The following is a 22,495-nucleotide window of genomic DNA, read 5'->3' on the forward strand; positions in this document are numbered from 1 at the left end:
TGGTGCTATCAAGAAGCCCAGTGAGTGCACCTTTCCCTTTCAGCCAGCAACATCTCACTCCCTCTGCCTCTGATTTTCAGAATTTTTTTGAAATAGTGTGCTTCAGGCCCATTCTCTTAGATGACATTAAATTTCTCTTTTCTGCAGGCAAAAACCCTCTTAAAGTGACAGGAGAGATAAACCTCTTTGTTTGCTTGGCAGTCGTGGGGAGAAGAATTTAAAATACATGACCAGCACAGTCTGTCTGCAGGTGAGTGGGCAGTCACTCAGTGAAATGTGAGTGAAGCCACATGTCAATCTAAACATAATTGTATCTACAGGAAAAGGCTTCCCAAAAGCATTCTTGAATCTTGGGAATAATTAAAAAACACCCAAACAGTTAAAATTATAATGTACATTTACAATTATAATTAACACACTTTATTCTAATAGGAGAATGACATAATAGGAGAGCCTATAAAATATTGATTTTAGTTCCTTTCTATGTAAGAATTGATTAAAAAGGGACTTTTTTTCTAAATATCAATGTTTAGACTAGCAACAAAAAAATGTTTATTTTGATGTTCTAGATAAAAACTCCATTTAGTTAGATGCTCATTTAGTTAGAATGCTCATTTAAATATTGAAGCAGCTCAGTTTAATTCACTGTAACCAATGATATTGCCCAGCTAAATGTAAAAATATTGTTCTCTTAATAAAACACAGTGCCTCACACTAAAAAATTCACTCAAATGGTGAGTGAATCTGGAATTATTTAAATAGGACCAAAAATCAAAATTAAATAAAACTCGAGGATATTCTGAAAACAGGATTGAAAAGGCATGGTTTCTTGAGGGGAAGGGAGCTTTCCCATTTCCTCTTTGCTCCTCTGAAAGTAGCCAAACCTTCTGTCCTTCAGTTCAGCCACATGTGGAAAACTCATCAATCTCTACAAGATTTCTAAGACTTCCATAGGAGAGCAGTTGCTGTTTGTAAATCCTGGATAAAAAGTATTAGAATTATGTCAAAACAGCTCACTTATTCTAAACATCCAAAGCCCAATGATTATTGCACATCATTTTTTTTTAATAATGACAAATTTTTTCATCAATAAAGTTACAGAAATATTTTCATCTGGGTAGTAATTTTTGGAACTTACCTACTCTGGTTTTCCTTCATTTGTGAAGATTATTATTTTGTAGTTTGTTTGTACAACCTTTGTTTATATTGCTGGATAATACTTTATGCGTGCAAATTTATTGTCTTCTGTGAGATTACCCATTAGACTAAGTAGTATTGACAATATCAATACATATCCTGAATTTTTTTTTATAATTGTTTATAAATTCCATCATTTCCAGACCTCCTGAAGAATTTAAAGACAGTTTTGTGAAAGACAATGTTATTTTCACACTGTTACTCTGGTTTGAAAACATGAAATAGCCATATTTGTTTTTAAATCTCCCATACTTTGGGAGCAAAGGACTTGGAATCCTCACCCCCATCAACAGAGAGAAACAAAAGCTCACAAAATACTGAAAAACCATCTCACTGCTGGATTTTTTAATGTGAAATGAAAAATAAATAGAAAGATACTTCCTGGCATTCAAGGTCAAATATAATTCATGTTTATTTTCACTGTGTACAGAAGGTGGAGCCAAATTCATAAGGATCTGTGAACTCATACTTCAATCTTTGTTTGAATATTTTTCCAGCGTCTTTTTGGAGGGGCTCCTAGTTCAGAGGACATATTGATTGGAATCAGTTACAATCATGGGATAAATCCTTTTCAGACCCACTTTTCTGGTGTTTAAGCTGTCTTTAATGAGGCTTAGAAGTTTCTTGGCACAGCTGAAGAGCATCTGAACCTTCGTGTATCGTCCTTCTCCTCTTCTTCATCAGTGACACAGGAGTGAATTCATACTTCTAAATGTAGCATGTGAAAGTGAGCAAGCTGAGTACCTCCATGAAGTTGTGGGGAGACCTTAGTGGTATGAAGTGGCAAGCACAAAGAACAGAAAGGAAACAATTGCCCCAAGTTTTGAGCCCTGTATTTGTGGTCCTCATAAATTTTAAAAAGAAACTCGTACTTGGTTGTTTTTCCTGCTAGCTGATATTCCAAAATGCAACTAGAAAACAAATCAGAATAATTTGGGTCTTAAAGGATGGACCCTGACCTTAAGAAATTTTGCTTCTCATCTTGGTTGACCCATGAGCAGTCTGTGACTCAGAAGAGTTGCTGATATTCTCCATGACAAACTTTCCAAGTCCATAAAAGGAACTACTATAACGTAACTTATTCTATTATTATATTTATAAAACACTCATAGATTGCAGGCAGATGACTGTCCAAAGTGCAATGTATTTCCAGAGAATGGTGACCGTTCGCTAGGGTGGGCTCTGATGAAATGGCATCTGTCATAGAGAATTTCCCACTTTCATTTTAGTTGCTTCAATCTGCTGTTTTTTCCAGCAGGGTCTCTTTCCCAATAGCAATTATTTTCCTTTGCAGGCAGTAAGAGCAGAATCTATCTTATGCTGACTAAGACTCCTTTCCCCCTGGGGAATATCTAGCTTTGAATTAAATTAATCTGAGAGACCAGTTTCAACAAAGAATGGAAGGTGAACTCACTAAGAGGCAATCTTGTGATCATCCTCCTTTTATTATTGCTATCCTAAAAATTATTATAAGAAAATATTCTTATAGGCTATGTGCTGTGCCCCCCAAGTGGGACCAGATACTCCCCTGAAGGATGACAACTGCCTTTAACTGTCTGTTTGGAACAAGCAATGACCCTTTGAAACTTGGGGCAGTGGACATGGCTGTGCTTTGCAGACTCAAGGGCGTGCTGAGTGCATCCGTAGGCTCCAACCCAGTCAGCCCAGCTGAAGGAATGTGCAAGCACTGTGGCCAGCTACTTCAAAGCTGAGCTGTATTTCTACGTGACGTAAATTCCTTAAACAAGCAAAAAAAAACCCCACTGGTTGCAAAAGAAAAAAAAAAAAAAGCATTAGTCTGCACATTCATGTGCTTAGGTAATCATGAAATACCATATTATTGTTCCTTGGATGTTCTGAAAAGCTTTACCTCCATAGGGCATGAAACAGGGCCACGCATTATTCACAAGTTTGTCTTCAGAGCCAAATGTGTGAGAAGGGATATCAGTGAAAACCTGCCAAAGCTTATGTGCCATCCAGGGACATGGGTGACCACCCAGCTACCTTGAAAGCAAGAAAATCTGAACTGCCTGTGTATATTAGTCTCTATTTACTGTATATTCAGCTCATGTTACTCGGTCTGGGGATTCCTCTCCCAAAATACACAGGGCGAGGACGGTGCCGTGTATGGAAGCACTGGGAAGTGAATTTTGCAAGCAAATTAAAAACAAGTGAAGCCATGTGATTAATTTTAGGAGCTCCACAAACTACAGACACGCTTAACTGGAAGTAGACCATGAACCCCACTGGTATCCATGGGGGGTTTGGTGATGGTCAAAGGACTGGATAGAGCCTTCCAAATGAAACAGTCAGTCGGGCTTTACTAGGGAATCAGGTTGCTCAAAAATTATTGAGGGTTTATTTGGAAGGAATATGAGGAAAAAAAGGTTTTTTTAATGAGATGTTTCACTTGTGTTAAGGTAATAATTACAAAGACAAAAGTGGAGTGAGTTCTGTATTAACAATGAATATGTACCAAATGCTGGAAATACTAAATAATCCAAATTTGGGTTCCCTTTGGTAAGTCTGCATAGAAAAGCAGCAGCAGTGGGCAGTGTGGGCTCTGAACTGTTTCACTGATTTAGCTGAGGATTCAGCAGAGAGTGGACAGAAGCACTGTGGAAGTCCTCCTGAGGTTCAACCTCAGAGGTGCACTTGGCAGAGCCTGTGCTCCAGCACTGCACCTGGGTTGAGGTGCAGCTGTGCCCTTACAGATTGTGCTGCAGCCTGTCAAAACAAAGGCAAACAGGTTCTGGGGTCCTTGCACTGCCAAGACAGTGCTGTTTGCTCCAAAAGGCAAAACACCAATGGATGGCAAGAGAGTTTCCAGACAGTTCAATGCCCCAGAATGTTTCGTTTTTTAATGCAAAAAGGATCTGTTTTCTACAATGCAAGGCTTCAAACCTAACCGTGACCTTCTTACCCCTCTCTTAGTCCATAATTATGAACAAATTTGAAAGTATCTCAGATCTGACACCCTTGTGCTTTCCTGTTTCAGCCAAAGAAGGGTTGTGTGTGAGGAGATTTGTTCCATCTGAAACAACTGTTCCCCTTGCAAGTAAATGCATGTGAGATTTTCTTGTAACCTTGTGAAATGGTAGATCGTTGCATCACCCGAAGCTGGATATGTTTTGGTCATAGGCTTTAAAGTGTGATCATGAAGACATATTTCCAAACTCTAAGGGACATTTCCAAGTAATTCTTATCAGGACAGATAATAGTCCTTCCTAATTCTACACAGTATCACAGTGGAGACTTCTAAACCTTTCCCTTTTGCATGTAGATAATGCCATAGCAAAACCAAGTCCTATGGCTGCAAAACCATTCTTCCCTTGTTACTAATGTACACATTTTAGTTTTCCAAACTGGGCTTTAAGATTGCTGGGCTTCTCACAAATGCTGGGAGTTTTAATTTAAGTGGAGAAATATTTCTTCCTTCAAAACCATAATGTTTGAAAAATTTCAAAGCCTATACTGGAAGATAATGGGAAAATGCAAGATCAGGCAAGCTGGACCCTGTGATCTTGTGATCTTGCCAACTTCAACAGGGAATGATAGCTTTGTCTTCTTGCATGCTATAATTCAAGGGTTTATTCCTGCCATAATTCTGTTTTCCTAAGGGGCAATTTTTTTCAGGACCAACATGCACAACATCCAAAATGTCCTCAGTGTCTCAACATTGACACACATAGTCACATGGACAAAGTTTTATACTGTGCTCCAGAATAACCAGTGTTTTACAGACAGTAGCAGGAACCCTTCATGTACTCTGCTCACTGTCCATACCACAGTCATGAAGACAGTGAAACTCTATGGTATGTTATATTGCAATTTATCTATTCTCAAGAAGAAGGGCCCACAGTCTGTGAGGCACAAAGCTCCAATTCTCCCTTAATGTGATGAGAAAAGGCAACCTGAAAACTACCTTCAGAAAACATGAAGTTTCTTTCTGCCATATGACAACTGTAAAAACAAGAGGAAGGGAAAAAAGAAATCAAAACTAAAAAACTAACAGCCACTATCAAAGGAAAAAGAGGAAGCTGAGCAAACCGGTTGTCTTTGTCTGCAGCTGGAAGAAGGGGAATGGAAGGTGTGCACTGTGGTGTACTAGCTCTTTTTGTCAAACAGGAGGCAGTGTGGACTGCTATTAACTGCTCCAGAGCAAGAACAACTAGGATGGGTGTGTTTAGCTCCTCGCTTCAAAGCTCCCTGCTGAGTCTATTTCTACGAAGATCTTGTCTTCTCTTCTCTGGAGAGATCTGGGTGAAAAACAGTAGGGAAGGGCTGTGAAAAATAAGTAGTAATATCTAGGTTGTGTTGCAGAATGCAACCCATTATTTCAAAAATAAACTGTAAAGAGGACATTTATCTAGTAATAGCTCCATACCCATTACTGATCTTCTCCCCTTCAAAGAGCAAAAAAATGCTTATCCATGCTACTGAGCACAGAAATAGCTCTTGAGAATAACATGAGTTGAAACCCAAGTGGGCCTGGTACAACCCAAAGTGTGAAACTTCATGGAGAACTGACCAGGACACTTCTAGAGAAGCTCTTAAGTCCCATGGAGCAGCTAATGCTCTACGACATGAACAAGGACAGGACCAATTTCTAATGACTTTTGAACTCCATGTGTGAGGAGCTTAAAATAAAGAAATAAATTAATCTCTGTTCTACAGACAAGGCATTTTTCAAGGAGCATTTAACCAGGGTCTAGGCAGGAGCAAAGCCAAATTAGTTTTGTTCCAATTGCATAAATCAGTTTTGAAGCATGCTTTTATTCTGTCGAATGTGTTCAAAAATTATCAACATTTCTCACTATTGAAGCCTGGTTTTCTGTACTATGCTTTATTTTCTGAAGTTTCCTGGAAAGAGTTTCCTGGAATGTGAGATCATTTCTTCATTTCTCCCGTGGGACAGACACACACACACATGCACATACAAATAATCGTAAAAAAATATGTGATGTGTATCTTCCGTGGAAACAAACACGCTGCTCTCTTGGGGCGTACTTTCATGTGTGCACGTAAAGGAAATTGACCTCGGTAAACAAGGCTGTGTTCACAACAAAAAAGTAGAGAGGGCTTGGGAGGGCTCCCTCTCCTGAGTGGTGGCTAGGAGATGCAGCCCAAGCATCCAGAATGTCCACGCTGGTTACTCACGAGTGCCTTTCCCTGCATTTCTGCCTTTCCCTGCATTTCTGCCTTTCCCTGCAGGGAATCTCTTGGCACACACCAGAGACCCAACTTGTTGCATCTGTCTCAGGCGAGCCCAGATCCGGTCACCGTGCCACCCAGGTGCCCCAGTGACCGGGGGCTGTGGGGCGGCTGCTGACTGCCCGTGTATTTGTTTTGTTACATCAGCAAGAGTGGACTGCCATGCTCTCCGACTTTCCCCGGGCTGGTTTTTCTGCTGTGCCTTCAATCCTGTCCCTCCTCCTCCCCCAGCTCCGAGCTCTCCGCCCGCAGAGCGCCCCTCCTCCTGGGCTGCCTCCCCTCCCTCTCCCCTCCTCTCGCACAGTCAGAGGCTTGAAAACTTGTTAAAAGCTCTCCCAGTGTTCCAAGTTAGAAAAAACTTTTACGAGGTATCAGCACTTTTCTTTCATTAGTGGGGAAGGAAGGATGAAAAATACATAACAGCAGTAGACTTTTAAAGTTTAAATAGACAGGTCTGAGTGCCTGAACGTGCTCTTCCATTTTAGTTTAACCCTCCAAAGAAGTGCTCTGATCCATTTTCACTGCTGATCAGCAAGGGTAAGTTGAAAGTTTTCCTTTTTCATCATTTTGTGTTTTGGTTTTTTTTTTTTTTTCTGAAAACACTTCTTTTCTTTTTTCTTTTTTCTTCTTTTTTTTTCTCCGCACCCTAAGAATTCTGTGTTATTGCGTTGAGGCTTGAACTTGTTTAAAAACACACATCTCTAAACAGCGTAGATTCTCTTTAAGCGCTAAGTTCCAGCTTGGAGGAATTCTTTGCTTTCTTTTGTCACGTTTCTATACATTTCTAGAAGCGCTACACTTTTGCAACTCGTAACCTTGTTCAGCCGAAGGAGGAACTGCGGCGAAGTTGTGAGTGCCGGGCTGAGCAGATTTGTTGCTGCCTCAAGCGATCTCTCCCCTCCACTGCCTCTCGGGCTATCTCAGCTCTTTTAAAGAAAAAGCCGAGGTGTGCTTCACTCTCCTCTGCTGTACCGAAATTGCATCAGAAGTCAGTAACAGGGAGACCTTGCCTTGGATGCGTCCCATTCCTTCCCCACACGTTTTGCTTTCATATGGAAATCCTGATTGATGCCTGATAGTTTGAGCAGAGCAAGCTTCTTAATTAGATGCCTTGTTAAATGCTGCAGCTACTGAAGTGGTGACTTTCACGTGGTCTTCCTGATAAGTTTTTTTTCCCCTTTTCTTTTAAAATAGATGTGATAAAATCCAGACACGGGTTATGGATTTTTAACCTGGTTTGTATATAGTTACTCTGTTTTAGCAACCTCAGTGAGGGATTTTAGAGAAGGAATGTGGGATATCATGATATGCCTTACCACGTTGGCAATGTCTGCGAAAGTCTTGGGTAGATATAAATGAAAGTTGTCTAGGAAGGGCTGTACATAATCCACATAGGACACATTCCCTCTATAATACCTCAAAGACTTAATTGTCAAAATGCAGAGGAAAAAATACTTGAGCAGCATCTCTTGGAGAACTAAAAACCTTTTCATGTTGCGAGACTTGGAGTGATTCCTCGTAGCAGTTGTTGCCTGCTGCTCCCCAGTAGTTAAAAAGCAGCACGAGGACGGAGAAAAAAGAGCCTTCAGCTGAAAGACAGACGAAGCAAAGAGTCTATCTTATCGAGTAACACACCAACAAGGATATTGTGTGCTTATATGTGTCCTCATATTTTGCCTTGAGATAACCAGCAAGCCTCATGGAGCAGGATATTTCCTCTGAGGATTTCATTTTTTTACGCGATTCTTATGACGGAAACCCTGGTAATGAGCACAAAAATGGGATATGGACACCTTTGCCTGATGTCCGTCCTGCGTGTGCGCGCGCGTGTGTGTGTGTGTGCATAGGGAGCGAGTCAGAGGACTTGTGTGAAGCTTTCATCCTGCCATTTTTAACATCTGGACAGCACACTACGCGGCAGAATTTAAGCCTCTAGTCTTTGGGATGTTTACTGAAGTGTTTCCTTCAGAAACTTCAAAGCCAAACACTGGCGCTGACCCCGATACCTAACAAGCGCTCGAATGGCAGAAAGGCAAGGGGCAGGCTGGGACCAGGAGAGGGAGGAGAGGGATGGACCCGAGGGATTTGATTTGCAACATAAAGCTGAATGCTTATACACACAGGAGTGCAAATTCAACACTCCAAAGTTATCTCAGCTCTCATATTATGCAAGCCCAAGAGACTAATTTTATTTGTCTCTGCAATGAACCAGGGCCAAGGATTCCTGTGGGTATGGGGAAGGTTAGAGGACATTGAGCAATGCATCTGTTTCATTAGGTACATTGCTCTCTTTCCCCTCCATCTCTGGTATCTCTTCCCCGTGTTACTCACTGAATTTGTCTCCTGTAGAGGCACCTGGACTGTTGTTTGTGCCATTTATGTGCTTAGACATCCAGATTTCAAGATTCTCAAGCAGGAGCATCAGAGGGCCTGAGGTCCCCTCAGGGAATTCAGCGTTCCTTCCCTTAATTCCAAAGTGAGTCAGGAGAGGGATGAATCTGAGCATTAACACAGAGGATAGACCTGACTTGTACAACTAGGCAACGTCTAAGGAAGTGCTTAGAGTTGCCTTTGCAAATATGCTTTAAAATTAAGTTAGGTGTGGAGGGTGCAAGATGGGAAAGGCAGAGGCTATGAGGTAGATCTGGCACTGACCACCAGCAGTACTGGCAGACAAAGGAAAAGCCACAGTTGTGACACTTCACATTCTAGTTACTGCAACCATTTTGTGCGTAATCTTTGTCCTGTGGATGAAGTGAACTGAAGCTCATCTGCAGACCTGTATATGAACTACACCTTCCCAAGGGAACCTCTGCAAGGCATTTGCTTATTTTTATAAGATTTTGGAAAGCTAGCCTTCTGTGTTCCAGCAGGTCCAAACCCAATGAGTTGTATGTTCTTTCTCTGTGATTCATGTTACTTTTGGGAAACGCTCAAGCTGATTTATGTTTGGGGGTCCAGAGCCTTCTCTTTTGTTGTCTAGGTGTGTGCGAGCACAAATACAAAGATAGAAAAAGTTGGAAATACAAAGCTTTGACCTGTTTCCCAATTACTTCAGCTGCACAATCCCACTTTAGAACCCACTCTAACCCTTGCTGCTCTTCCATCCGCTGGCAAGTGACCTTCTAACACTGTAGTCAGACCTAGGACATTACCGCAGCACTGAGTTTGCATTATTCTTCTTGGAAAATATGAACCAGATGACATGATGAATGCCGTCCATAAAAAACAGTTCTAGAATTTCTTAATTGTGGCTTACAAATCAAATGTCTTATATATGTGGTCATCCTAAACCCGTGCAGATGAATGCTGTCAGATCTCCTGCTGCTCTATGGATTTTTTTTCCCTGCCTTTACCCACACACAGTAGGACCTGGAAGAAATCCATCTTTTAAAGACTGCTGGATTTTAATACTAGGCCAGCATTAGTCTGCCTCAGAGAAGGTTATGATCCTGTAAAGTATTAATCAGTAGGAACTCATGAAATGCACGTACTCATCATCAGCCATATCCTTAAACTCCTGAAGTAATGAGTTTGTATGAATTGGCCAGCCTGTGTCATTCAGTGGACTCCTTTAAGTTATTTGGAAGTGTTAAAACAAGCCTAAGTCCAGAAAGCTAAAGAGCTATTTTTAAAGGTTGTCTGCCAACCATTTCAAGCTAATTACAAAACTAGAATACTTAAGTACCTGTTTGATACAAAACCTCTTTTTATACCTGGTAAACAGATTTGTAATCGGTTAACAAAACTGATCTTTCAGTGCCCTGAAAGTAAACAAGTTAGATCCGATGAATGAGTTTTCTCTACAACAAAGCAAAGTACTGTGTTTCATAAAGCAATGGAATCCACTTAAGAAAAGGAATAATATATTTGTGCCACCACAAGGTTATCTGATTAACAGTACAATGTTTTGAATTGATGTGGGTTTTTTTATCACTGGCAAAGGCTAGCATGTAACTGATCTCTTTTTTAAAAAGTTGCTTTTCAGAACTATGTATGAGTAATTCAAGCATGGAATGTTTCCTCCTGGAGTTTATATTGCCAGCGGACACAAATGAAACTTAGCAATGCTTCTGCATGCTGAAGCAAATTAAAAAATAGGGAGTAAATTCTCCAAATACTGCAGGTGTGGGATTAAGTAGGTCAAAACTGAAGTAAATCATATTGCATTAATGAACCAGAGAGGAGTGTAATTAGAAAACAAACAACACATAACTGCCTAGAAATAACATATCCTCTGTTTTCTTAATCAGGCTTTCAATCTGAAATAACATTTAGACAGTAAAAAAAGTACATTGAGTCTGAGGAAAGTCTGTTAACCCAATAGTTTCTAGTCACTGGAAAGCTGACTAATTAAATCAAGAGGCTGTTACTTGAAAAAGGCTCCTTCTGTCCCCTTGCACTAGGACATGGAGCAAATAGCTTGCCTTTAAAACAAACTTCACATGTTGTATAGTTACAGGCTGTTCTCTGTTTTAACAATCCCTGCCTGAGGAGGAACGTGGTCACATTTCATTCCAGACTTTCCAGGGACCTCCACGCTTCTCTGCCTGACTCCTTCTCTGCCACTCCAGCCCAAAAAGACAAACTCACTTTTTCTGGGAAGGATGAAAGCTGAGGAAGGCTGAGGAGATGTGTCAGAGACAAGCGTGCTCTGTTTGCTCCTCCCGGCAGAGGCTCACAGTTTTAAAAGTTTGAAGCAGGCCTGATCCTTTGATGGGGCTTCATTCATGAGAAGAGCTAATTACACGAGGAAGGGTCAACAGGCTGCAGTGGCTGGGCTTCAGAGCCAGCTGTTCAGGCAGACAGAGGAAATGGCCCTGGGGTATTTTTCGGGGGTTCAAAGATAATTGGCATCTCAGAGCTATCAGAGTGAGTACTTTAAACACTGTCTGCCATTGCTCTCTCAGACTCGGTGGCAGGAATGGTGTGTTTTTACTTGGCATCTATTGTTATGTTTGAGTTTGCCAGATTTATACTCCTGTGTTCCCAGTGACTCACCGCTTCTTGAAAGCAAGTCTCCTTGGTGTTAAAATTCCCCATTTTATGAATTATCCAAAAAGTGCCTATTCTATAAATGACCTTCACTAGGGAATATAGCCATGATGCAGTGGGGAGGAAATAATTTGGACATTTTCAAAACTGTTAATACCAGGAAGGGATTACTCAGCATCCATGGAACAAATATCTGTGCCCAGCAGCATTCACATTAAAAGGGAAACTTCATGATTATTTATCCTTTTAAGCTCCTGATTTCATATGATTTCATGCTTTTGCATGTCAGACAAGTTAAAATATAAGTTTTAATAAAATTGCCATTTTCCAGTTGATAAAAATCTATAGTGAAATTTGTTTTTCCTAGGAATCATGAACATCAAGCAAACTATTTAATTTCTTTTATGTCATCCTGTGTGTTTCCAGATATCCTGAGAAGCTGCCTGTGTCCCAGAAACCAGGACTTTAAAACTCAAGTCAGGAAAGACACTTTAAACTTGAAATGTTCAACACTTGGAATGCAAATTACAAGCCAGGAGTTGCCTTACAAACAGAGCATATTTACTTTTTTTTTCTGCTAAATCTCTTCCTTTCAAAACAAAGAAGGAATTTAAATACAAAAAGATGCAAATACAAACCTGAAACTCCAATGAATTAAGCAAATCACAGATAGACAGGAAACCAGTTCCTCCAATATGGTTACAGGATCTTAGCTGTGTTTCATGTATTTACAATTTTTTGTTCCTTCATAAAACTATAGGTAAAGAATGCTTTCTTTGATCTTCGTGATGCAAATACTAATGTATAAGCTTAATTTAGACAGCAAATGCTTTTTCTGAAGTTTACTAGAGTATAAACTTGGCATCATTAGGAACTATACCCTTAAACATACTACATGCTATGAATTTGCAGGCAGAAGCTCAGTTTAATATTTGTGTGTAGGAAAAACGGTGTGTATTTTGCAAAGGTAGAATTTTAGGTACCTAAAATGTGACCCTAATATTAACCTAAGGTAACCTATTGTATTTAGGTTATACTGTGGTTTTCTTTTTTAGTATCTGAAAGAGCGAACATAAAAATTACATTGAATGATCAATCCTCACTGAAACTGATAAATATTTCATATATTCCTAGCATACTTAGGCAGTGCTACTACTTATTCCACACCCTGCTTCAGCTGTGTGTCACATGTGTTTTTCACCTGAGGCAGGTGTAGGTCATTGAACTGAGGCTGCCATCAAGGAAGCTGAGCCAACCACAGTAGTCACTGAGGGTTATCATGGGCCTTCCTTAAAACTGGAATGAAATTAGGAACTTTTTCGATGGTGCTCTGAGACATTATATGTTACTTTCTCTTTTCAGTTTCCCTGACTTCCCACTTCACCTGCAGACTTACTAAAACTCTAGTTTCTCTTCAGATTGTGTGAAATACATTAATTACAACAAAGCTGACACCACTGCTCTATTAGTATTGATCAGTGGTTTAGTGTGTCAAAGGTATTAAAGCTCTGACTTAACCCTTGCTATTTTTTTCCTCTGTGTCCTTGTTTAGCCAGCATCCTGTGAAGATGGGTGATTGGAGTGCCTTGGGAAAACTTCTTGACAAAGTTCAAGCCTATTCTACTGCAGGAGGGAAAGTGTGGCTGTCTGTCCTATTCATTTTCCGAATCTTGCTATTGGGAACAGCAGTTGAATCTGCCTGGGGAGATGAACAGTCTGCATTTCGGTGTAACACTCAACAGCCTGGTTGTGAGAACGTCTGCTATGACAAGTCCTTTCCCATCTCCCATGTACGCTTTTGGGTTCTGCAAATCATATTTGTGTCCGTACCCACCCTTTTGTACCTGGCACACGTGTTCTACGTAATGAGGAAAGAAGAGAAGCTGAACAAAAGAGAAGAAGAGCTTAAAGTAGTGGCAAATGATGGTGTGAATGTGGATATGCATCTCAAGCAAATAGAAATTAAGAAATTCAAGTATGGGATCGAAGAGCATGGCAAAGTGAAGATGCGTGGGGGACTGCTCCGTACTTACATCATCAGCATCCTGTTTAAATCTGTCTTCGAGGTGGCTTTCTTGCTGATACAGTGGTACATTTACGGGTTTAGCCTGAATGCCATCTACACCTGTGAGCGAGACCCATGCCCACACAGAGTGGACTGTTTCCTCTCCCGTCCGACTGAGAAAACCATTTTCATCCTCTTCATGCTGGTGGTGTCCTTGGTGTCTCTTGCCTTGAACATCATTGAGCTTTTTTACGTGTTCTTCAAGGGTGTCAAGGATCGTGTGAAAGGGAAAACCGACCCCTACTCCCACAGCGGTGCCATGAGCCCTTCCAAGGACTGTGGCTCCCCCAAATACGCTTATTACAATGGCTGCTCGTCGCCGACCGCCCCCTTGTCTCCCATGTCTCCCCCAGGGTACAAGCTTGTTACTGGAGACAGGAACAACTCCTCCTGTCGTAACTACAATAAGCAAGCCAGCGAGCAAAACTGGGCCAACTACAGCGCGGAGCAGAACAGAATGGGGCAGGCTGGCAGCACCATCTCCAACTCGCACGCCCAGCCCTTCGACTTCTCCGATGAGCACCAGAACACGAAAAAACTGGCGTCAGGACATGAGCTGCAGCCCCTCACCATTGTGGACCAGAGGCCTCCCAGCAGAGCCAGCAGCCGAGCCAGCAGCAGGCCTCGACCTGACGACCTGGAGATCTAAGCTTCTTGATGCAGTACTTGCTCATCTACGAAACGACGTGCATTGGAAGATGCCGTCAGTGCTGATCTTGTTCCAGTGGAGGTGGTACTTAACAGTCTCAAGCAGGAGATTTTAACAATCACAAAAGAAAAAAAAAAGCGAAACAAACAAGCAAACAAACTTTTAAAATACTTGCTGGTTCTTTGGGGGGTGTGGGGTTGGTGTGGGGTGGTACAGTACACATTGATATTTAATGTAGCTGGTTTAAAGAATTTAAATACTAAAAAAAAAAAAAAGGAAAAAAGATAGGTAGTACTAAGGTAAAGGGCTGTTTTTCTAGAAAGGCTGTAAATATCTGAGTGTATGTGTATGTGTGTACTATCATGTTTGTTTCTAAAGATTCTTCCGTAATACTAAAACCCAATAATAACTGAACTCACATTTGTCAGGGTGAAGTGCTACCTGAAGATTAAAACATTTTTCCTATTCAACATGCAAAAAAAGTCCAGGATTGCCTCTGATCATTTCCCTGTCAAGAACATTCCATTCTTAGAAAGTGCACTTTGAAGGTAAACTTTCCTACATGGTCCCCCAGGTTGTTGGAAGGCTCCTGTGAGGACAATTTACAGTCTTTGAGTCATTCAATTCAAATTTCAGGCATGGCCCACCAAGAAATACTTTGGTCACCTGCTCTTCCAGCCCTTCATGCAGGTGTATTTTGTGATGTGCGTAAATGGGATGGCTCCACACATGTGGAACCAGCAACGACACAGTCTTGCCCACAGCAATGCTTGTGTCCTGCTACTTAGGTAGAGTCTCTTTAGTATTATATAAAACACAGTTTGCTGCCACTTGCAGATTTAAGCATCAAGACAAGCAAGCAACTGCCTTTAGTGAATTTTATCACACCTTTATGTGTACTAAGGGTGTGTAGGTATGTGTGTGGATGTGGAGGTAAAGGTATACACAAAACACCCTCAGAAGCATAGGCTGAGAAATAAACGCACACAGGTTACTCGCAGTTGACACTTTCTCATGGATGTTGTGAAGATCTGGGCCACTATGGTGTTTACATTCTCTGGTTCCTTCAATGTAAGTGAAGCACACGTTGTTATATTTTTTTAATTCTATAAAATATTTTCCATGTATCCTAAATGGATGCTCTTTTAAAAATAAAATTTAAAAAAATCGAAAGGGCCTAATCCTGGATGTCTTGCTCTGGAAAATCTCTCTTTCAAGTTGTTGGGAGTTTTGCCTCAACAAATCTGCAGGATCAAGCCCGAGATGTAGCGAACCATGTTCTTGCTGGCATGAATGATTTTCTTTTGTAGAAGTTAGGGGTGGAAAAGACCCATTAGGTCATCTAGCCAATCTCCCTGATAGGTAATAATGATGCTTGAACGATAGAAGATGTAGTACTGTAAGCAAGCTTTAGTCTTTTATTTGAGAAACTTAGAAGAAGTGCTTTGTGCTGGATTAATAATAAAATATGCCTAAATGGCTTTTGCAGTAACTGGTATTTTTCTTGTTCTAAATATTCACATTTACTGAACTGCAATGCCCACTGAATTTGACAGTTAGGTCTTTCTACATGGTTCTAGCAACTTTAGTGTTTACAGTTAGATTATGTTTGAAATGCAAGTGAAGTTGAAAGGATTTTTAAAGAGTACAATTCTAGCTAATTTATTTGAAATATAGGCTAAAGAAATCTACCAGTTTCTTCAAATGCATAGCCTCTTAGCTGAACACAGATTGACCAAGGAAATACATAACTTGGTTTCATTTTGCAGCAACACAGATAAATTGTTTCATTTAATACATTATATTAATTTGTTTGACATTCCATGTTAAACTACTGTTGTCTTCAACTTCATTGCATGTATGCAACCATAGTTTGTCAGATCATGTTGTCTGGAGAACATTAGTCAATAAAGTTTTAATTTAGTATAAATACATTTTCTAATTGTCTTTTACTGTTTTACATGTCCATAGATATCTTTAGTTTCAGTCTGATAATCCAAATTCATTCCTCCCTTGTTCATTTTTCCCCAGTCATTCTGCATTTCAGAAGCTTCCTTTATTTAATCCATCTGGATTTGCTTTGAACTGAAATTCCACAGGGCCACGTTCTGACACCCTCACAACAACTGGAAAAACAAGCATTGTCTCTCCCGCTCCTGAAAAGTAATGTTCAGCATGAACAATTCTTGCTAGGAGTCTCAGAAAAATGTATATTTATTTGCAAACTATTATAAAAATACAGTCCTAAAAGATTGTCACATCATTTCTCAAGCAATTTTTATATATGGTTTAGATTTAACATTATGAAATCATTGCATCCAGTTTACATGTCATCAGATTGCTCAAGTGACAGTCAGTGTCAATTTCTGAAATTAAAACCTCATTTCTTCAAGCTCATTAGGAGAAAGGTACTATTTTAGCAAAAACAGTACCTGGATTTTGTACATTGCTTCTCCCACTTCACCCTTTATGTCCCCATTACTAATAAAGTCACACAGTGCTTGGCTTTTTAGGATTGGACTCTAGATGTAAGGTGGTCCAACTGTTTCTTTTATTTGAAAAATGAAAATATAATGGTCATGTGATTATCATAAAAGGTTTTACTTTCAAATTTGGTTGTTATTTTAAGTCCAAATTCTGCTTGCTATTATTAGTAAAGATGGGCAAAAAAGCAAGACAGTGGTAGTGGATTTATAGCTCTGACAGATACTACAAAAGTACCAACACAAGGAATGACTCCTTGAAGTTTTCCTTAAATAATAACAATGAGTCATATTTAAGCTGGCTTGTCCTAGTTCGTCTGCACAAATGGAAGGGCATTCCAAGCATTTTGTAAGGATCATGCCCTTGGAAAGGTGGACACCAAAGCATTCAGAGAAGGGCTCACCCTGAGATAAAATGTAGTGTCACCTAGAGAGACTGAATGTCAGGTATGTCCCATGGGGCATCTTGGACAACTGAAATAATTTAGTGCTTCAATGCCAAGGTTCTCTGAGTGATTTTTTTTGTGGTGATGCATGTGTGTACATGTGTAGGGTAAAGACATCCCAGAGGCTATTTTTCCCACCTAGATTTATTTCTGTGGACGGCATTTATTATACTCTTCAAAGTCATCATAATTTTATATGCCATTCATCTAGTTCTTTAGGCTTTTTCTCCCAGTGCATCCCTGCAGCAGCATTTGCTTTACCTGCAGATGACAGAAAATAGGCTGTGATACAATGCTAGCACACACTTCTCAGCCTTTGTAGAAGGACATGTTAGATATTGATTTCAAAGTGGAAAAGATGCAAAAATACAATCACTGAAGGTAATTAAAAACATAAAACCCAAATTCATATCCATTTTAATTATTTAAAAATTGTGTTTATGTTTTGTGTAGCAATATTTTGCAAAAAAGGCAAATCATTTTAAGGCTTCTACCCTATCCCAGCAATTTGAAATGTTTTTGAAGAGTAAAGTTAGAAGGAAAAGTTACAGACAGCCTAAAATCTATATGCCTATCATGTAATTTCAAGATATTTTAAATACTGTGAGCACACACTGGAGGTTATTTCCTAATTTAGAAATTCCATTTCCATATTTAAAGTGGAAACTACAGTAATAGTTTGAGAACCGGAACAAATTATGTGAGCGTACCTTCCTCAGCCACTGAAATCCATCATTTTTAAGGAATGCACTTGTGTCACTTTTCCAGAACCACATCTCCCACATCTGCCTGCAGCGCTCCTGTGCTGCTCAGCAGTAGCACACTGGCTCAGCTGCGCACTACCACCCTGCTGCCTTTCCCTCAGACTTTCTCTACAGCTTGTTATTGATTAAATCAGAGGGGGAAAAAAATAGTGATGTAAGGAGTAGAGTTTTTCAAGTCAGATGTCGGAGTTTTGAAGTTACCTTGACTAGTTAATCCAGAGTTCTGAGTATGTGAGATCAAAAGCTCCTCCAGTTTTGGTGGTGTCTGTTTCTATTCTGCTGAGACAGAATACTACTTTTAATCCTTCTTGTAATTCCTCCATGATTACTACTGCTCCCTTTTCAAGATTTTAAACAAAGTAGGACAGAAAATAGGATTTATCTTCCTCCTGCTGAATTTTTCCTTTCTATTTACTCCTAATCCAATCCTATCAGGAGTGAGCATTCTACTGAACTTGACATATATATTTTTTTTAATGTGCTGTGTTATGCAAATAGTCAGATTTACCATAATCTCCTTGAAGATGTCTTGACTTCTCATGCTGCTCATGGGAAGTCTTGTTTCTCCAGCCATTCTCCAACCTTTAGCATTAGATCTGCCAAAGAGCTCAGATGACAGAGGTGGAATGGATAGCCCTTAGAGAATCTCTCTGGCAAAAATCCAGTCCTTTGATGATATAGAGCTACTCCTTACATTACTTTTATTTCTACTGTCAACATAGACAATAAGGTCAGAAACCTAAATCATGCCTGAGAAATCACTACCTAGATGTATTATCTGTCTCAGTCACATGAAACTATTCGAGTGTCCCCCTTTTTATTTTAACTTATTCTAACATAATTGCTCCAGAAAGATGGGGCTGCAAAATCAGCTCTGCAAAGATGATGACTGCCTTTCCCTGGCTGAAATCATGTGCTTTTGACTGTGCCCAAGGATATATTCACACCCAGACTCTGCCAGTCCTGGAAAAGTGTGTCAGATGTAAATTACATGATGCTAGCACATCACTAGATTGAAACAGGAAGAGCTTATTTGTTCCTGTTCCTATTTAAAAGGTATTTTGATAGACACAAAGAAAAAAAAAAAAAGAATGCTTGTCTTTAACTTATCTTAAACACTTCCTAACCTGGAGCACTACGAAAGACCCTATGAAGCAATACAGATGAGGTGGATGTAAACATGTTGAACATTATCAATGGATACCATGAATATAAACGGTTTAAATAGATCCAGCTGGTCAGTAATGTGGTAAAACCAGCCTCCTCTAAAATGGCTGCCCTCACTCTTCCTGCCTGGTGGCCACAATGCTGCATCCAGCTTCCTAGCTTTCTCTCATTCACAGTGCAAAAGCACCTTGGACAAAGGCAGACATGTTTTTACACGGGTTGTTTTGCCTTAACTCTTTGTAAGTGCTGGAGAAGCTGAGTGCTGGAGGCAGAGAATCTGGGACAGCCTGTGCTGGGTTAGTGATACACTGTCAGGGGAGTCAGCCAGGGGAGTCACTGGTGAGAAGGAATGGCTTTTTGGGGATTGTGGCCTCTCCCATCACTTAAAAAGGTCTCCGCTGCTGTGTTGAGGAAATTTGCGCAACAAAATGAGACATGTGAGCCGAGAGCAGTATAAAAGGGAAAATGTTCAGACGCTTAAATTGCTCCTTGAAACAAGCCTAGACCACAGTGACATGCTTCCCATTAGAACTGACAGAAAATGCTCGCATGAGTTCCAGGATTTCAGTCATTTAAATCAATGCTAAAATTCTTTTCAACATCAAACATAAACAGATTGGACCAAGAAAGAGATATAATGGCATTTAATTTTCATTTATATAACTGCAGGGGGAAAGCTGATGAGTAGAAGCTCTGAAATCTGGGATGTGACTACTTAAATATGTGTACTCGTACTATTTCCTCACACTGTCTTTTTACTGTAACTTGGTCTAGAGGCAAATTTATGAAAAGTAGTCTAAAGGTTTGCATTTTCTTACAAAGAGACATGAATTCTGTTAATGTAATGAAATACATTTACATGATGTCCATGTCAAATTTTTGCAGGTTTACATGTGGGGTAATATATAACATGCATCTAACTCTTCTGGGCTAGGCAGCTGAGGAGTGAAATCTTTGTCTCTCCTCATCCTTGTTAAAAAGTTATTCATATCCCAAGCAACTGAGGAGTTTCTCTGGGAGCTTAGCTTGGGTAGGGGTCTTTTCATCCTCCCCCCCTCCTTCTTTTTCCATCCATAGTGTAAATTCCATACTGGAAAACAGAAGTGGCCCCAAATATATAAATAAATGCAATCGCAGTTGATAACAAAACATTGCAATCAGGGAATAGGTAATAGTTCTTTTTTGCATGTCTGCAGCTAACTCAATAGGAGAGCAACATGGGAAATAGTTTAAGGCATCAGAAAATCCTCTGGATACTTTACCATCTGAAAACCACTGGTCCTTGCTGAAACAGGCCTTTTCGGTCTCAGCTTCTGCTGAGTCACGGAGTTTTGTTGCCTTTGAAGGCTGAAGTACCTTGGCTCAAAATTGAAGTTGCTCTGGAAAAATTCAGACCTTCCCTAATGACCGTATTTGCATGCTATTCTCGGTAGTATTTACATATAATAGGACACCCTCCACAGGAAGGCTTCTTCAAAACACAGTCTCTGCTTACACTTTGAATTTCCCTATTCAAAGGGGAATATTCAAAATTATCTATGCATCACTACTTCAAAGTGTTTCGCTGGGAGTACTCTGCCATATATTTGGGAGACTCATCATAGTTGTTTCAAAGCTGAATATATAGCCAACTGTAAGATTGCCACCTGGGTTTTGTGTGTGGAGGCAAAGGAGTATTACTCAGGCAAGAATCCTACCTGGCCTGACCTAGCATACTTCTGTTGAGGACAAGGAGTTTCTGTTGAGTGATGTGAGATGAAAACCCTTCTCTGAACTTCACTTAGTTCCTTCTTTTATTCAAGTCCCTGTAGGGCTTTTTTTTTTTGAGCACACAGAGGATCCAACTGTGACTCCATGAGCCTGTGTAACTTGCTGAGGTATAGGAATATCTCTGAGGAATTTCTTCTGGTTCCATTTTGGTTGTTCCAGCTCTGTGGACTTTGAATGGACTGTAGTGCTCAGTCCCTCAATGCCAGGGTAATTGGTGATGGCAAAGGGTGTGCAAGTGGAGAAAGTGGGTCTGGATTGTTTCCCATAGGATTTCCTATAGAATCAAGGCAAGCTGGTCAATCATCCTTCCTTTTCCTGGAAAGTCAAGCTGCAGAGGTGTGAAAGGATTCCTGCTTTCTGATAGAGGCTTCAACTGTGTGCTGTACTCTCCTCTTAATCTCTGTCGTCTTCTTCACTCCTCCCATGCAGCCGTCTTCTCCCACCACCCACTTCTTTTCTGCATCAGGTATTCAGTGTTTTGTACTAAAAAAGCTTTCCATATAATTATTTTTTTCCTTGTGTCATGCACAGGGGACCACTCAAATACCTTAGAAGAACCTGCGCCATTAATTATCTATTCATTGACAAGCTGTTGTATCTCCTATTTAATTTATTTAGAATGAATGCTAACAACTACAAGTTTTGGCTGACAGCTTAGGAAGCAATTTTGTATCTGACCTCATAGGAGCCCACATTTGCTTCAATCACTTTCTTTTTCATACTATTTTGCAATAAAGGAAGATAGCAGAGGAATTCAGAATTCTAGTTATCTAGTAGAATTCTGGTTATTCTAGTTATCTACTAGAATTCTAGTTATCTACCTCAACCAGGTGCAGTGAAAGTGTCAGGACATGGAGTTTTTCCAAATCTTCCTCCCACCTTAGTCCTAAAGGGACTCAAATCTAGGCTCCCACTAATGGCTATGTGTGCTATATAAACAATAATAATAATCATACCTGGAGTTGCACTGATACAGTGCCTTTCATCTTCAAAGCACTTTGAGAACCCTGTGTAATTAGTTTGCTATGGAGTCATCACTGACAATACTGTATGAACCCCAGTAATACCCACTGTGAGAGTCAAAGAGGGAATCTGAACAGTCACAGAGACCATACATAACCTCCATATCACTACTGAAAGAAATTGAAAATGCTGAACAAGTATATTTTAAGACTTCACACAGGAGGAGGATCCACAACCAGCAGGAAGCCAGTCTCCCTATGATAAGGAAACAGGAATGTTTTCTTTGCTGGTAATCTACTACTTCAGATCTCTAAACACATTCTAAACACATTTTACCTTGAACTATGTCTCAGTCAAGCTGGCAGAAGATCACAGGTAGATTATCTCATTGCATGGAATCTTCATATACATATATATATTCATATATTCAACTAGAATATATCCTTTTTTTTAATTTAAAAAGTTTTGATTTGATGAATCCAGAAGGGATGCAGACACAATAAATAGAACATTAAATAGGTTTTTACAAATTTCAATGAGACTCTACAGGACAATTTATCTAGAGTTTGCCACTGGCAATTGACAAATAGAATTTTAATATCATAGTATTTTTTCAAGTATTTCCAGTGAGCTTACAACAGGTCCTTGTCAATGTCCAGGGGTTTGCTCTTTAAATCAACTTGGCATTTTCTGAAGATTATCATCCCAACATAAATTTGTAAACAACCTTTTCAAAACAACACCATTAAGAAAAGAGAAGACAAAGAAAATCAGTAAGAGTC

General features: G+C 40.0%; 1 protein-coding gene across 1 annotated transcript; it reads left to right on the top strand.

The window, feature by feature from the left end:
• The first annotated feature begins 6,739 nt into the window (after positions 1 to 6,739).
• Positions 6,740 to 16,044, top strand: GJA1 (gap junction protein alpha 1). Its single transcript, XM_084203580.1, has 2 exons — positions 6,740 to 6,948; positions 12,959 to 16,044. The coding sequence occupies exon 2, from the start codon at positions 12,975 to 12,977 to the stop codon at positions 14,118 to 14,120; it is 1,146 nt and encodes a 381-aa protein (XP_084059706.1). The 5' UTR covers positions 6,740 to 6,948; positions 12,959 to 12,974; the 3' UTR covers positions 14,121 to 16,044.
• The last annotated feature ends 6,451 nt before the right edge of the window (positions 16,045 to 22,495 follow it).

This window comes from Fringilla coelebs, assembly GCF_963513975.1.
Source record: "Fringilla coelebs genome assembly, chromosome: 3".
Taxonomy (NCBI): Eukaryota; Metazoa; Chordata; class Aves; order Passeriformes; family Fringillidae; genus Fringilla; species Fringilla coelebs.

Bases quoted from the DNA above. Each gene is read 5' to 3' on its own strand.
- GJA1 (XM_084203580.1), top strand. From the start codon at position 12,975: ATGGGTGATTGGAGTGCCTTGGGAAAACTTCTTGACAAAGTTCAAGCC.